Source organism: Strongylocentrotus purpuratus, unplaced genomic scaffold (genome assembly GCF_000002235.5).
Source record: "Strongylocentrotus purpuratus isolate Spur 01 unplaced genomic scaffold, Spur_5.0 spur5_scaffold_19, whole genome shotgun sequence".
Classification (NCBI taxonomy): domain Eukaryota; kingdom Metazoa; phylum Echinodermata; class Echinoidea; order Camarodonta; family Strongylocentrotidae; genus Strongylocentrotus; species Strongylocentrotus purpuratus.
Genome location: NW_022145604.1, coordinates 1595971 through 1611646, shown reverse-complemented (window position 1 = coordinate 1611646; position 15676 = coordinate 1595971). Strand labels below are relative to the sequence as shown.

The 15676-nt window shown below is 38.1% G+C and overlaps 2 protein-coding genes across 2 annotated transcripts; one reads left to right on the top strand and one right to left on the bottom strand.

Moving 5' to 3' along the window:
* Window positions 1-288: 288 nt before the first annotated feature.
* On the top strand, window positions 289-4257 carry LOC115926165 (uncharacterized protein K02A2.6-like). The gene has a single exon (XM_030990703.1). It carries the CDS (start codon window positions 289-291, stop codon window positions 4255-4257), a length of 3969 nt encoding a protein of 1322 aa, XP_030846563.1.
* Window positions 4258-12256: 7999 nt separating this feature from the next.
* LOC115926164 (beta-1 adrenergic receptor-like) lies at window positions 12257-13279 on the bottom strand. Its single transcript, XM_030990702.1, has one exon. It carries the CDS (start codon window positions 13277-13279, stop codon window positions 12257-12259), a length of 1023 nt encoding a protein of 340 aa, XP_030846562.1.
* Between the last annotated feature and the right edge of the window lie 2397 nt (window positions 13280-15676).

Genomic DNA, 15676 nt, shown 5'->3' with positions numbered 1-15676 from the left:
TGACTATTATTGATGATGTTTGTTGCGATGCAGTATAACGAATGCCATAGATATTTTGTCTCATTGCAGTATTGATAACACAGGATACTAGGATAGGGTGTGAATTTTAATGTAACCCTACTCCTATTTGTATATTAGGATAAGGCACACTATATGACCTTACTCCTTTATGTATAAGGCTGAATATGACTAGACTCTAGTAGTAGTTGTTTTTTTTATGTGACTTAGACTTCTAGGCTATATTAGATTTTGTTGGCTGTTACAAAGTCACACACACAAACAAACAACATGGGAGAGATGACAGGAATCAACCCTCCCTGCATGGATTGGGCATCCAAAGATTTGCCGACTGAATTTAGAAATTTTCAATACTATTGTGAGTTGTTATTTTCAGGGCCGCTTAACAAGAAGTCTGACCAAGAGAAATGTACATACATCCTGTTGTGGCTGGGTCAAGAGGGTATCAGGATTCACAAATCCTGGGGAAAGGACTTCAAGACCCCAGCTGAGGTCTTCGAAGCTTTCATAAAACATTTCGAACCAAAGACCAATTTCCGTCTGGCAAGATTTCAGCTGCAGAAATTGGCACAGGAACCAGCCGAAGCCATAGACGACTTCATGGCCAGATGCAAAATACAAGCACAAAAATGCAAGTTTGCGGACATTGAACTTGAAGGTCGCCTCATAGAACAGATCGTCATTGGCACCTCAAGCAAGAAGGTACAGCAAACATTGTTGGCCAAGGATGAGAAACTGACGTTAAATACAGCTTTGGACATCGCCAGAACCCAGGAGGCAACTGAGGCGGATATGAGACTCCTTCATGGTCAAGCCGTCAACGTTGATATGACGAAGCAACATATCCAAAGGAAGAAACAGTGCTCATTCTGTGGACTGAACCATCCACCGAGGAAGTGCCCTGCTTATGGCACCAAATGCAGAAACTGTGATAAAATGAATCACTGGGAGAAATGCTGCCGACTGAAGAAACAGGAACAAGAATCTAAACAGCAGTGGCAAAGGAAACAAGAAGCTACAAAGACATATCCGAAAAGGTCGCAAGCACAGAGATCAAAGAGACTCCATGAGATGAAAGAAGAGGAAGAAACAGAAGAAACTGACGACATGCGGTTTGAGACCATCTGTGTAGACCAGATCAGAAAGAACGAAGCCTTCGCTGTGATCGGAGTTGAGATCGGAAGAGGACCAGCGACTCTAAAAGCCAAAGTTGACACAGGATCTGAAGGGAACATTCTTCCATTACGCATTTATCAGAAGATGTACCCTGATCGCGTGGACTCTAATGGGGAACCTATCACAGGAAAGCTAAGAAAGTCACCGATAACGATAACAGGCTATGGTGAAAAGAGTGTTATTCCACAAGTAGGCCTACATACGCTGAGCTGTAACCACCAGGACAGACAAGCAAATGGAGAATTCTTTGTGGTGAAGACTCAAAGACCGGCCATCCTTGGACTTGAGTTGTGCCTGGATCTAGGATTAGTAGTCTTGAATTGCAGTCTGATGGAGAGCCATGATAGTCCCATCAAAGATAGAGAGCATTTGAAGACTTTGTATCCCGATAGATTTGATGGAATCGGAAAATTTGATGGGAAATACCACATCGTGATCGACAAAGATGCGGCTCCTGTGATACATGCAGTTCGACGATGCCCGATAGGCATAAAGGATGACATCAAGAAAGAACTTGATGAGATGGAGAGTCTTGAAGTGATAGAAAGTGTCACTAAGCCAACAGACTGGGTATCAAGCTTGGCATACACCCAGAAGCCCAATGGAAGATGGAGAATTTGCCTTGACCCAAAAGACTTAAATAAGGCAATCAAGAGAAGCCATATGCCGATGCCAACCATTGAAGAAGTCCGACACCAGTTTGAAGGAGCAACAGTGTTCAGTACCCTGGATGCCAGACATGGATATTGGGCTATACAGCTAGATGAAGAATCAAGCCATTTGACGACCTTCAATAGTCCCTTCGGTCGTTACCGTTTCAAAAGACTACCTTTTGGCTTGTGTGTTTCTCAGGACGTGTTCCAGCAACGAATGAATCAAATACTAGAGAAATGTCCTGGAGTCATAGGAATGGCCGATGACATAGCAGTCGTAGGAAAGACGGCAGTGGAACATGACGCCAACTTACACAATCTGATGCGCGTCGCAAAGGAGCATGGACTCGTCCTGAACTGGAACAAATGCCACATCAAGCAAGACCGAGTGAGATTCTATGGCCTTGTCTTCAGCAAAGATGGAGTGCAACCAGACCCACAGAAGACAGCAGCCATATCAGCCCTGAACGCACCACAGAACGTGACAGAACTCCGAGAGTTCCTAGGCATTGTGACCTACATGTCACCATTCATTCCAAGACTTGCCTCACTTACTGCACCACTTCGGGAACTTGTGAAGAAAGATGTGATATATAGCTGGACTGAATCACATCAGAAGGTGTTTGAGACCATCAAAGATATGATCTGCAAGGAGACCACACTTGCTTACTTTGATCCAAAGAAACCTGTTGTCCTAGAAGTAGATGCATCGATGAAAGGCGTTGGAGCAGCCCTCACACAGGAAGGGAGACCAATAGCGTTTGCCTCAAAGTCCCTCACAGACACCGAGCAGCGATACGCTAACATTGAGAGAGAGATGCTAGCAGTTGTCTACGCATGTGAAAAGTTTCACACGTTCGTCTTCGGCAGAAGTTTCACTATCCTCTCAGATCACAAACCACTAGAGATGATCACTCTCAAGAACCTTGGAGCTGCACCCCCAAGACTACAAAGACTACTGCTCAGACTCCAAGGGTATGACATGACAGTGAAATATAAACCTGGAAAGGAGATGCTTCTGTCTGATGCCATGTCAAGACTTAATCCTCTGCCTCCTGAGTCTCCTGAAATGCACATGAAAGTTGACTTTGTAATGTTCTCAGACAAGAAGCTACTGGAGATCCGCACCGCAACATCAGAGGACTGTGAACTTTGCATCCTGAGAGATGTAATCCTAGAGGGATGGCCAGAAGAAAGGCGTAAACTTGACAAAAGCCTGATCAAATACTGGCCATACAGGGACGAGATGTCCATTGAAGACGGGATTATCCTGAAAGGTTCAAGAATTGTCATCCCCAAATGCCTGACAAAGGAATACCTGAACAAGCTACATGAGGGACATCAAGGCATCATCAAATGCCAACTGAGAGCAAAGAGCTGTATCTTCTGGAATGGCATAAATCAGGAGATCGAGATGATGGTACGGAAATGTTCTGTATGTCAAGAATATGGGAACTCCCTGCCATCAGAGACTCTGCAGCCACATGAAATTCCTGTCAGACCTTGGCAATTTGTCACAACTGACCTCTTCACACTTGATGGAAGAGAGTACCTTCTTGTTGCTGACGTATACTCAAAGTATCCAATTGTAAAGCAGTTACCACAGCAAGCAACAAGTAGTGCTGTCATCAGACTGCTTAAGGAAATCTTCTCTGAACAAGGAACCCCCGAGAGACTAATGAGCGACAATGGACCTCAATACAATAGTGCCATATTCGTAGAGTTTGCCAGAGACTGGAATTTCCAACATGTAACCTCAAGCCCGAGATATCCACAATCCAATGGATTTATAGAGAGGCAAGTACAAACTGTCAAGAACACCATGAAGAAAGCTAAGAGAGATAACATAGGCGTCAACAAGGCATTGCAATGCCTGAGAGCCACTCCATTGGACAGCCATCTACCATCTCCAGCAGAGCTGTTACTGGGGAGGAAGATCCAAACCAACATACCGACCAGAATTCGGAACCAGTCACCCCAAAAGGATGACATCTACCAGAGACTGCAGACCAGGCAGGATGACCAGAAGAAATACTTTGACGACAAGCACGCTACCAACCTTCCCCCACTACACAAAGGACAAGAAGTCAGAATCCAAAATCAAGAGACTGGTAGATGGGACAGAGGAAAGATCACAAACAGGAGACCAGAACCAAGGTCATATGAAGTAGAGACATCATCAGGTTACACTCTGCGACGAAATCGTAGGCACATCAAACCAACCCAAGAGAGGGACAGCATGGAACAAAACCGTCAACATGCTAGTGATAGACATAATGATGTACACGACCAGCAGAATGCACAAACAGAACAAACACAAAGCAAACCAGACACACCATCGAATCACCACCAACCATACACCACCAGATCAGGTCGTACTATTAAGAAACCAGAGAGATACGATATGTAAAATATTGATATGGTTGGAGATAATTCAAATAATTGTTGTCTTTTGCTTTCTTTAACAATGTTTACAAGGTTTTGAGTAGTTAGATTTAAAGAGACATATTGAATATGTCATGTTTTGTTTATTAATTAAGTTTATTGCATTATAAAGCAAGATGATAACTGAAGTCTGATCAAAACATTTTAGATAAATAAGCAAACAATTCGCATTCAAATGAAAAACAAATGTGATAGAATTTTCAAATTGTTTTTGGAAAAAAAAAAACAACAAACAAACAAAGAAAGGGACGAAATTGTAAGTTCATATTAGCACAAGTTTAATTTCTTAAGCAAAGAATTTTAAAAAGATATTTTAAACAGTATGGATCTAAATATGAAATTAAGTTTTCATTGAGAAGAGGGATTGTGATATGATATCATTTTATATCTACATGTATGTTCAACAAATGACCTATATCATATGCCCATGATTATTGCTACCGCAGATTGTAATGCGGCTTCACATACATCTAATAAATACAACAAGTTGTTCATATTTGAGTTCTACAAAATCCAGCCTCAAGAAGACTCTTATTATAAATCATAATTAGTGTACAACACTTTACAACCCTAGCCTAGGCCAGGGCCTAGTCTATGCCTTAATTAGCCTGAATTTTCTGTCTCTTTCGTTCGTTAGCCTCTGATTTGGGTAGGGTTGGCTAAAGAGAGGAGCCGACTCTACCCAAATCAGAGGCTAACGAACGAAAGAGACAGAAAATTCAGGCTAGATTGTGCTATGAATACTAGCCTAGGCTTTACAGTAAGACTAAAGTGTAGCCTACACTGTAAAGTTATAGCCGCGCCAGCTCAGGAAACGCAGTCGCTTCTTGGTGGAGTGTTACAGCCGGCTAGCACCGGCGAATTGAAAATCATAAACCGCTCGACGAAATCGCATCGGCTTGGACTAGCAATGAGCCATTTGCGCAGTCTACAACAGGTCTACATCTACCATTGATTACTATCGGTAATCAAGCTGTGAACCTAACTTAAAATTATGAGATGTGCTGTAATGAAATAACCTACGGTAAACTCCTGATTATTTCTAAAAATATTACCGTCGACGACTTAAATTAGAGTTAATTCAATCAGTTAATATTCTTTGGTAAGACAAAAGAAAGGGATGGGATAGGGAATAATACGTTGTGACAATGCGGAGAGCCCCTCACTGCAATGACGAACACATCACAATTATTTCAGAGACCTTCACACAAAATGGATCTTTACTTACTTTTCTTGATATCATAGCGTATCACTCCGATGTCAATGTTCGCCTGAAGATTTTCTGCTTCACTGAGATGTACTTGACAAACTTCTATTATAATAGAAATTCACTTAAAAGAAAAGTGTGTCCTTGTTCGTAATTGACAAACTTCAAAGTCGCAGTTCATACAACCGCCATTTTTCGTCATTTTCTTGCTCAAATCGTAGGGAATTCTGGGAATGCAAAAAATGTTTTATGCATGACCTAATACATAAAACATTTTGTCGATGGCTAATCAACAAACAGTAATTGGCGTATTTTTTACGTCATTGCTCATGAATATTCATTGACCCTCCAAAACCGTCGTTCAAATCGGACAAAACCCCCATAATGCATCCAATGCAAAACCTATGAAATGTCAAAGGTCACGATTTTAGTTGGCCCTCTAGTCCTCCTACGGAGGACATACGTGTATGATCGAATCTCTTTGCCTGTACCAGTGAACAACGAATTTCCATTTGTTTTGGACAATAAATCAATTCAATTCAATTCAATTCAATTCGATGGCAAATGATTCCAAAGTAGGATTGATGTCAGATGGTATGGTGTGCGGTGAGATAAACAGCGATGCCATTTTAGCGTGGTTTCTGTAACACCTTCGATTGTAACCATGGTAACATCACTGTCTTGGACCGTAATTTAAATAGACCTAATATGAATAAATGTTTAATATGCTCATGTCACAGGATGGCTGGTTGTGTGGCACCCATTGCACGATGCTAAACCCAACTGCTACAATACAAATAAATGCATCAAAACCAACGGTAAGTAGGGTATAATTTAAATGAACTTCCACAGCAGCAGCTGTTGGGAAATGGAGACGAGTATGAGTGTGAATGATAGCTTGTAAGTAAATATATCCGCCGTCATGGAAACACATTACCATCATGGTTTATAACGTCCTATTTTCTATCGTCCTATTGATGTATAATATTCATGCGGTTGAACGATGTTCATGTGTCATTTTTAATTCATTAAATGCACTGGAAATTTTTTTCATAAAGCGCTTCGATTGTTTTATAATCAAAATATTCACTCATTCAAAGTCAGAGGTACATTTACTGAAGGCTATGGACGTATATTTCGATAAATAGGCGTTTTTTGCAGTTTATCAAAGATAAATTTACATTGAACTTTCTAAACGAAATATAGGGTTTTTGAGATATCCTGCATACATTTATATGAAAAAGAATTACAGGGCCCCCACTACATAAACTTACTACTGATGGTAGCTTTGTCATCAATATTAACGACCATGGCAACATCACTCAGCCAATCAAATCGAGGTTTTTTATGAAGATTAACATTATTAGCAAAGTTATCATCACTGCTAAATTTAATGATGTAAAACCCAACATGATTTTTCAGCAATCTGCATATTTTATTTATGACATACTCTTACTGTAATGCCCAAACCCATGTTTTTTAGGAAATGAAAAAATCAAAACTTTCTTTAATTCCTTACAAATCATGTTCCTCTTTACATTTTTTCTTTCATCGGCAAAGGCAATGAGAAGTGCACGAAGTATTATTGCTGTCGATTTGGGGAGACGGCTGAACCAGATTGTGAGGGTAAGTTTCAAATAGGCGTGTTAGGGGAGAGAATATTAGTATTATGCGTTCATTATCAACATTCATATTAGTCTTTATGCTTGCTAACATATTTAAATTACTAGTCATGATGAAATATTATTTCGCAGATAAAAAACATAAATACACACTGGCTGTCTAATATACCTAATCTGTTATTACAAATGAATTTTTCCCAAACGATTTTTATTTGAAAATGTAGAATAACTAATTACATTTAGCTGGGTAGCAAGATTATTAAGATAAATATATATCGAACAAGTCACCAACACTGTTTGTTGAGACTACACAAACGTGATTCCAAGCGCGCCTGGGTTATTTGCTGATCCAATGTTTCTTTTTACTGCAATCCGAATCATTCAGAATGACATTAGATTACTTTCTCTTGAATGCCTTGATCTCTAATTGACGATGTGCATGATTCTATATTGTGGTTGGCTGAGATAACATGAAGAACGATTCAAAAGATCAATATCTGTCGCGAAAGTAATTATGTGCAAAGTAAAATTAAGCAGTGGGCTGGAATAATAATAATAATAATAATAATAATAATAATAATAATAATAATAATACATAAGATTTATAAGGCGCCAAATCCACTTGACAGTCAAATGCTCAAGGCGCAGCTTGAGCAAAAGATGAAATACATGATACATACACATGTATACAAAAGTGCGATAGGAAAGGTACAGACATGAAAGGTAATGGTAATCAATTATAAGCTAAATTAAACAAATCGCATACAGCAACGAAAATTTCGTCATTACCATTTTTTCCCGTTCATAATCTTTATTCGATACCATTGAACATAAATAATATTCCACTTGAATATTTGAATTATAAAATAAGTATACAATCACACAAATTTATGGATTAATTCTTAAGCACTGATGCTTTATTAAATTAATAAATTAATACATAATAACATTTGCTATTGATAATAATAAAATTCGATGATTAGAGCGAGTGCCTTCTGGGAAAATGAAAGTGTTCAGGCTCTGTGTGATGCGATTGCTTCTGTACATATTTCATTTACTTGTTAAAAGAGCCATCTGATTCGCGGTTAACTCTTATCCTGCCACAGGGCTAATCCCCACGTGCCAAGCCCTTAATCCCCCTGTGCCAGATTGTTTTGGAGATAATCCTATTAACGCGATGGTTCTATGAATAGCGCGTGCAAAACACTAGGCACAGTCCAATGGGCATGAACAATAACTGCTATTACATTTGCGTGCAATCATGCAAGAAGCAGAGGAGCAATAGCTTGCTAGCGTGTACGTGGCACCTTAACAATAGCTTATGGCAGGCTATGAGTTAAACACACAAACGCACAAGACATACACGCCCACATATGTTGCGTTATATACATAAGCGTGGTGGACATGAATAATGCAACGAAGAAATCATGGAGATAAAAATGGAAATTCACGGGAGTACATGATGAGTGATTGATGAGAGAAACAAGATTGGGACAGGTTGCCATAACGATATTAGACACTATTTAACATAAAAATATTAAACATCAATCACTTATGCCTACTCTATTTCGTCCACATATGACACATGTACAGTCTGGTATCAAATCCTGGAGGAGATAAATTTGAGCCGGTATAATATCTCACGCATCTTAAAGGTAATACAAAGTTTTGGGAAATTTCGAAAATTGGGTGGATAGTGATTCTTAACAATTTTTATATATTTGGATGCCCATGTGGATGTATCAAGGGCACTAAAAAATTTAGCCCATAAAACACTTTTGCTCTTGAGAAAAAAATTGAATATAAAAATTTACCGGTGCTCCCAATAAATTTTGATAAATTTCAAAGAGCGCCTACGACCGTACAATGGTAGCTGCGACCATGAAAATCACAGAATATGTAGTTCTGATATATAATTTCCAAACGGAAATAGCAAATCGGTCGATTTTAGTCAAGAAACATTGTTTTATAGCTTAATTAATATCTTGACCTTGAGAGGGAGCTATACAACATAAAGAGTTTATTATTGACAATTTTATAACTTTAGACTCGATTTCAACCGCGACAAAGATCACTGAATATTGTAGGCTCACATATGTTTCAAATATGTTCATTTGAACCAAATGACCCCATACCAAAACTTTGGATTACCTTTAACAACAGAAATGGTTATGCGTTTGGGATTGAGAGAAAGGAAAGGGCTGTACAAAAAGGTTTTGTAAATAATAATGCAAATTCCGAATATTCTTCTCTTCAAATTTAGGTTAACTTTATTAAAAGTATTTGCCTTCAGCATGGAACTGTAACTTATTGACAACATGGTGAACGTAGTCGCCTGTATTGAATGTTACTTTAGCTTAATTTATAAAGAATGAACAGAAAGATTACTCTGGAAGTTAAGAACAATAAATAATCGTTAGTATTTATTATAATTCACTTTATAACGTCATACACAATATGATAGAGGAGTATCTCTTTATTAAACAAAAAATATGTCTTGCCCGTACTTCATGAAGTCAAAAAGCGTCTCACTGTGTATGCTGTCCTTATTCAAATACGAAATAATGAGATGTCGAAAATACTCTACTACTAGATATTTTTTTATTCCTTGCACATTTTAGGTGAATTATGCAATCCTTGCATTTCACGATTTATGATCGTTCACTCTTTTCTCCTTTCTTCATACAGTTCGCAAAGGTTAGACGAAAGCTCTTTGAATGAAATTGAGACCAATGGAACGTTAGAAAAGAACAGTTTTTTTTCTTCTTAAAATCTTCTTGATCATCTTTACGTCACGCATCCACTATTTTCAGTCAACATGTTGATTTTTTCTCATGTCAAGGTTCCTCCTTCTGTAATTGCATTTATTTCAGAATATACTATTAAATATTCAGTATGAACATGAAATTAACAGGTCAGCAGAGACCCTTATAAACTGACCATGAAATGACCTAATTTTAAAGATATATAGGTGAATGCATTATTCGACCGTGTTATATCAAAAGGGCATTGGAATGTATTTTTCGTAATTGATTGCGACACTGCAACTGTCTACGTTATCTGGTTTGGGGTGGAGAAATGTAATATCACTTTTGTAATTTGTACTTTCCTTTACTTTCTCCTCCAGTATGACGTACAAGGATAAAATTTACGTATGTATATGAATGCCGAGAAAATGAGTCTCTGTCATATAAACCATAGATATAAATTACGGAGAATCATGAAGAAATATTAAAATGGAATTATAATTTATTCTTAATATTTGATTGCAACACTAATTTGAGTAATTTGATGAAAATTAATTACATGGGACAAATAGAAAGGTTATTTAAGAAAGTCATATGACAGGTTTACTTATAATCATTATCACGGTAATCATTTGCTCATAAATATATATTTCAGTATTTTCATTTTCTCGTTTATCAGATTTATTTAGAATATATCTCATTTCAATTTAGAGCTGAATTTTCCATTTGTATAGTCGTACATATTGTGTCAATTTATTAAAGGGATAGTTGAGTTCTGTTTTCAGACCGCAAATGCCTTCAAAGTGCATGGTTATTGCTCTTATTGTTATCTATGACATTTATAGTGCTCTTTAAGAACCTAAAATTGCTATGAAGGTAATTTTAGACCCCAAAATGTTTAACATTTAGCCAATACGATCATACCAATTCAGCTCCACTTTAAAAAAAAACACGGTGACCGTTAATTAATTATTTAATTAAAAATAACAATACATGAGCCGGCTAATAAGCAATACGAAAATGCCAACAAAAAAGCCAACATCGGCATTGGCTGAAATACGACGTAAAAGGCGTTATTTCGTATTTTTCAACGGTTTTTTAAAAAAAATTCCAAAAAATGTAATATTTGTGGTGGTACACAAGTATTAAAAATCGTTATATTTCAGCCGTCTCTAAACCGATTTTGATCAAACAAAGATGATTTTGTCATTTAAATATTAATATGTTCTTTCAAATTTGACACTCAGTTTTTCATTATCTCACAACAAAATTATTTTGTGTAGCGCCCTCTGCAACATATCTCAACTATCCCTTTACTATGCATAATGACAGCTAAATTATGTAATTTAAGAAAAAGAAACAAGTCATTACCAAACGGGAAAAAAAATTAATACAATGCTCGATTGTTATTTCGTCATCATCAAAATGTATCCTTGATTGGTAACCTATTTCTGTTATTAATAAACTATATCAGACCCTTTAATTTACATGTGAGCGAAACAAATATCCATGTTAACAAAAAATATTGGAATAATAAATACATTGAATTGAAATGAATTGAGTTGAATATTATGACACTAATATATTGTTTTATATCAATATGCAGTATAGTATACGAGTGAAAAAGCGCACAAAATGATGTCATTACAAAACACACAAGAAAATGAAATCAGATCGGACGTTGCGAATTAAAATTTGATTTAATGGCCTGGCGAGATGGTTTTCTTTAATTATATGGCTTATTTTAAATACAGACATACTACAGCATCACCGTCGCTATTCACATTGAGTTAAACACACGAAATAAAAGAAGATGAGGAAGAAAGAAAGACATAAATGGAAACTATTATTAAGCTCCTTCCTAAAGTCCTATTATCCTGTTGTATTACTGTATTATGTAATGTAAACGTATATTTCCAATAAATAATTAATATATTAGGAGGTGCTAAAGTTGGGCGTAAGAATATAAAACATATTATGTTATCAAGTGCTGAAGTTAGGCGTAAGAACATTGCGTCAGTCTGCTCATTTTCCAATATCAGATACCATGACAATAAAGAATAATTATAATTTTCCCTTGTATTTCTTTCCATATCGGTATGTATGGTATTGTTCTTTTGTACGAGATCACACACTGCGGACATTCCCTATGAAATTTAGCCAATATTTTCCTGTTTAAAAAAAATGCTGATCATAATCTTTATCCACCAGCCCATTATTTGCTAATGAGTTGTGAGTTCTGTTCCTGAAACAATCAGCTATATAGCAATAATGGGAGAGAAAGTAGGAACATTTACAAGTTGCACATGACTTTTGTATAGGCCAACAGATCACTAGTTGGAAAGTTTTATACTACGTATATACAGATTTTGTCTTCTTCTACACAATTCACATGCCTCCAGAAACTGTTGCAGCAGTCACCGAGTTATCCTTGAACTTATTAACACCGCATCGTTTAACCCCGAACAATTTCCTCAAGCCCCTCTGGAACTTGTGGTACTTGAAAGTATAAATGAACGGATTTACACACATGTTCATAAAAGCGAGGTAAACAGTAAAGTAGAACAAGTGTCCATCAAAATTGAGCTCTCCTCCTAAATTGAAATAGAGATAGATAAGCGTATTGGGCGTCAAACAGATAGCGTAGGTAATGCTGACCACTAGAAGGGTTTTGATGACATTCTTTCGGGCTTTTATGCGGTAGTTTGTTTGCTGTGTTGGTTGATCTGGGTTGCCCGAGCGGTTAGGGTCCGGGGGACAAGTCGGGATATCCTCCACCCGTTGCCGAAGTGCCTTTGCGATGCTGATATAAACAAAGGCCATGATAGCTAGCGGAATGATGAACTGGATCGTACAGGAGATAACACCTAGGAAAGCTTGTACGAAAAAGCTATCATACTGAATGATGCATTGACCGTCAGAGTACCTATTCACAGCCGCCCAGTAGGTCTCGTATCCGAACCCCAACAGCCAGGGTATGCAGACCATAGCCGAAGCGCGGCTGTAACTGAACATCCTGCGGTAGCTAATGGGGTGCACAACCGCGAAGTACCGCTCTACGGTAACCATGACGAGGTTAAACGTCGAGGTGATCAACGTCCCCCAGAAGACGTATCCCGAGTTCCATACCGAACAGACGAACACCGCGGCCCATTCCTGCGACGGGAGAGATGGACGCGGTGCCACATACGATGCCAAGAGGAGGACTGAAGTCACCATGTCGATCACGGACTGGTTCACGATGAAAAGATTGGTGACGGTTCGAAGCTCACGTGTCCAAATCATGACTACGAGGACCAGACCATTCCCGATGATCCCTACGGTCCCTAGGAAGCCGTAGATCGTCCTCAGGACCACCTCGGATACTCCTGTATCAACTTCATCAGGAAAGTCTCCTGTAGTATTCTGCATGTTGATCGAGCCTCGGTGTACCAGCGACAAATCCAACAAATTCACTTGCCTAATACTGCAGTGATAATGTTGTATGTCAGATACCTGCTTGTTTATTCGGTGACATTCAGTTTAATTTAGAAGCAAAGAATGCAACAGCATCAACAAAATGTGTTTCCCTCCAGAATTGTTTACGGGGATGATACTACATCGGCTTATTTTCTTTTTGTGAATTAATCGAGATGACAGTATCGGTTCTAGCGTCGACAGCTGAATATAATGCTATGTAAATGGTGAATAACAAGACGAGAGCTATCGTCGTTATTGCTTTGAATGGATACAGCAGCGACTAAAAGGCTTCATCCGCTATGTGTCATGACAGATCACTTTTAACTCGGAACGTAAAGAGTGCAATTAAACAAAATCAAATATGCGAGTTAGTATCATTGATGGCTTAACCACTATCACGGTCGATAAGCGGCACGCTATCAAGCACGCTTTCAAATTATCCAATCGTGTAAGATGTCATGAACTCGAGATAAAATAGGTACTTAGGAAGATAGCCATTAATAACAGTTCAAGGTTTTTACAGTAACAACGAAAGGTAAATGACGGATAAGGTAGGATTGTTTTTCAAAACCTTTTTTTCTAAATTGACGCCAGTTTTAGGCTGGAGATAATGTAGTTTCTAGTATTAAGCACCAAAGGCTCAAAACTTTATTTCAATAGGTCAGGCATTCTTTGCTAATCACCAATAACCGCTTAAACACAGTTTTAGTTTATGTATTTCATGATAAAAATAGACGTCGGTACAAATGAATCGTAATTATACAGAGATATATCACAATATATCATACATGGCCCAGGACAATGGATTTGCCAAAGCAGGACATAATTTATAACCATTTAATATGTAGAAATACGATACATAGTCCAATAAGATAATAAATATGCGATGATATTAATTGAATGAAGATAAATCAAATATAAGTGTTCTTTTTATTATATGACGTGATGTGGTGAGAAACATACATGTAGTATACTGATGACCGAGGTCTTTAGACTAGAGTCAGAGAGAGAGAGAGAGGATGATGGAGAAGAATTTACAAATACAATAATAACAGGGAGAGAGAGAGAGAGAGAGAGAGAGATAAATGTTTTTGAATTGTGGACATGCATATAAAGAACCTTGTGTACACCGGTCAAATAAATTACGTATCTTAAAGGGGGTATCTCACTGATCGGCGAATGCTCACGAACGTTGCGAATTTGGATTCGGCAATTTTTCTGACGAATGTTGGCGAAAATCAGCGACCTTTAGCGATGTTTAGCGACAATTAGCAATATTTGAGCGAGTGTTTGCGAAAGTTTTTGCGAAATGCAGCTGGGGACTATTAGCGACTGTAAGCATATGGCTCCGTTTAGTCTCATTTCACAACGCCACCTATCGTCAGAGCATGGTCAGATTCAGCAGCCTAACATGTTAGCCTATGGACGTTTTTTTTTTTAAATCGTTAAAAATTCATTTTTTGTTTAAACGAAAAGCACATCCACCCCGACGTACGTTATCACTAGCTCTTTCATTGGAGCCCTCATGTCTCATTGACTTTTGAAAGTTCACCCACCGTAATTTTTCAAAATAGGTTGCAAGCTCGTCATTGCCTATAATACACATGTGAAACAAGTCTAACTTTGGACTCAGTTTACCAAGCGATTTGAAGATTATAGGTCGAGCACACGAAACATAAAAAGCATGAATTATCATAGATCACTTCTGCCTATTTCGTTTTGTCCATTTCATCCAACCCCCCCACCGTAATTTTTCCATTTAGTAAAAGCAAACATTTTGCCGAGTTTAGCAAAAACATGAATATTCATGAACGGTCAGACAATACAGCCTTTTAGTACGTAACGTATCGTGAATGGGAATGGGCGATGATCCGTTCAGGAGGTAGAGGTCAGTGGTTTGTGCTGGCAATGTTCACGCGAGCGAAAATGAGACAATCGGAGCAATATGGCAAATGTTAGCGACAGTTTTTTTTTTAACGTAGATTAGCACCTATTTGCCAATCCTTTGCCACTATTTGTGAATGTTTGGGACCTTTTGCTAACTCCTGGTACTCAATGGGTCAATTTTATATAGGAACCATATGGTAACAGGGTCTCTAGCATTGGCGAATCAACTAGAACTTCAGCGACACCGTCTTACAACCGTTTGCAACGGCTTACGACTGTTTTGCAAACGCTTACGACTGTTTTGCAAACGTTTGCAACTGTTTGCGGAAAAAGAAATTCGCACAGTTTGCGACGAGAAAACTGTGTGCGACAATGAAAACTGTTTGCGTACTTTCTTGCAACCTTTTTCGAACCTTCGCAACGTTCGCAAGCTTTCGCCGCTCAGTGAGATACCCCCTTTAG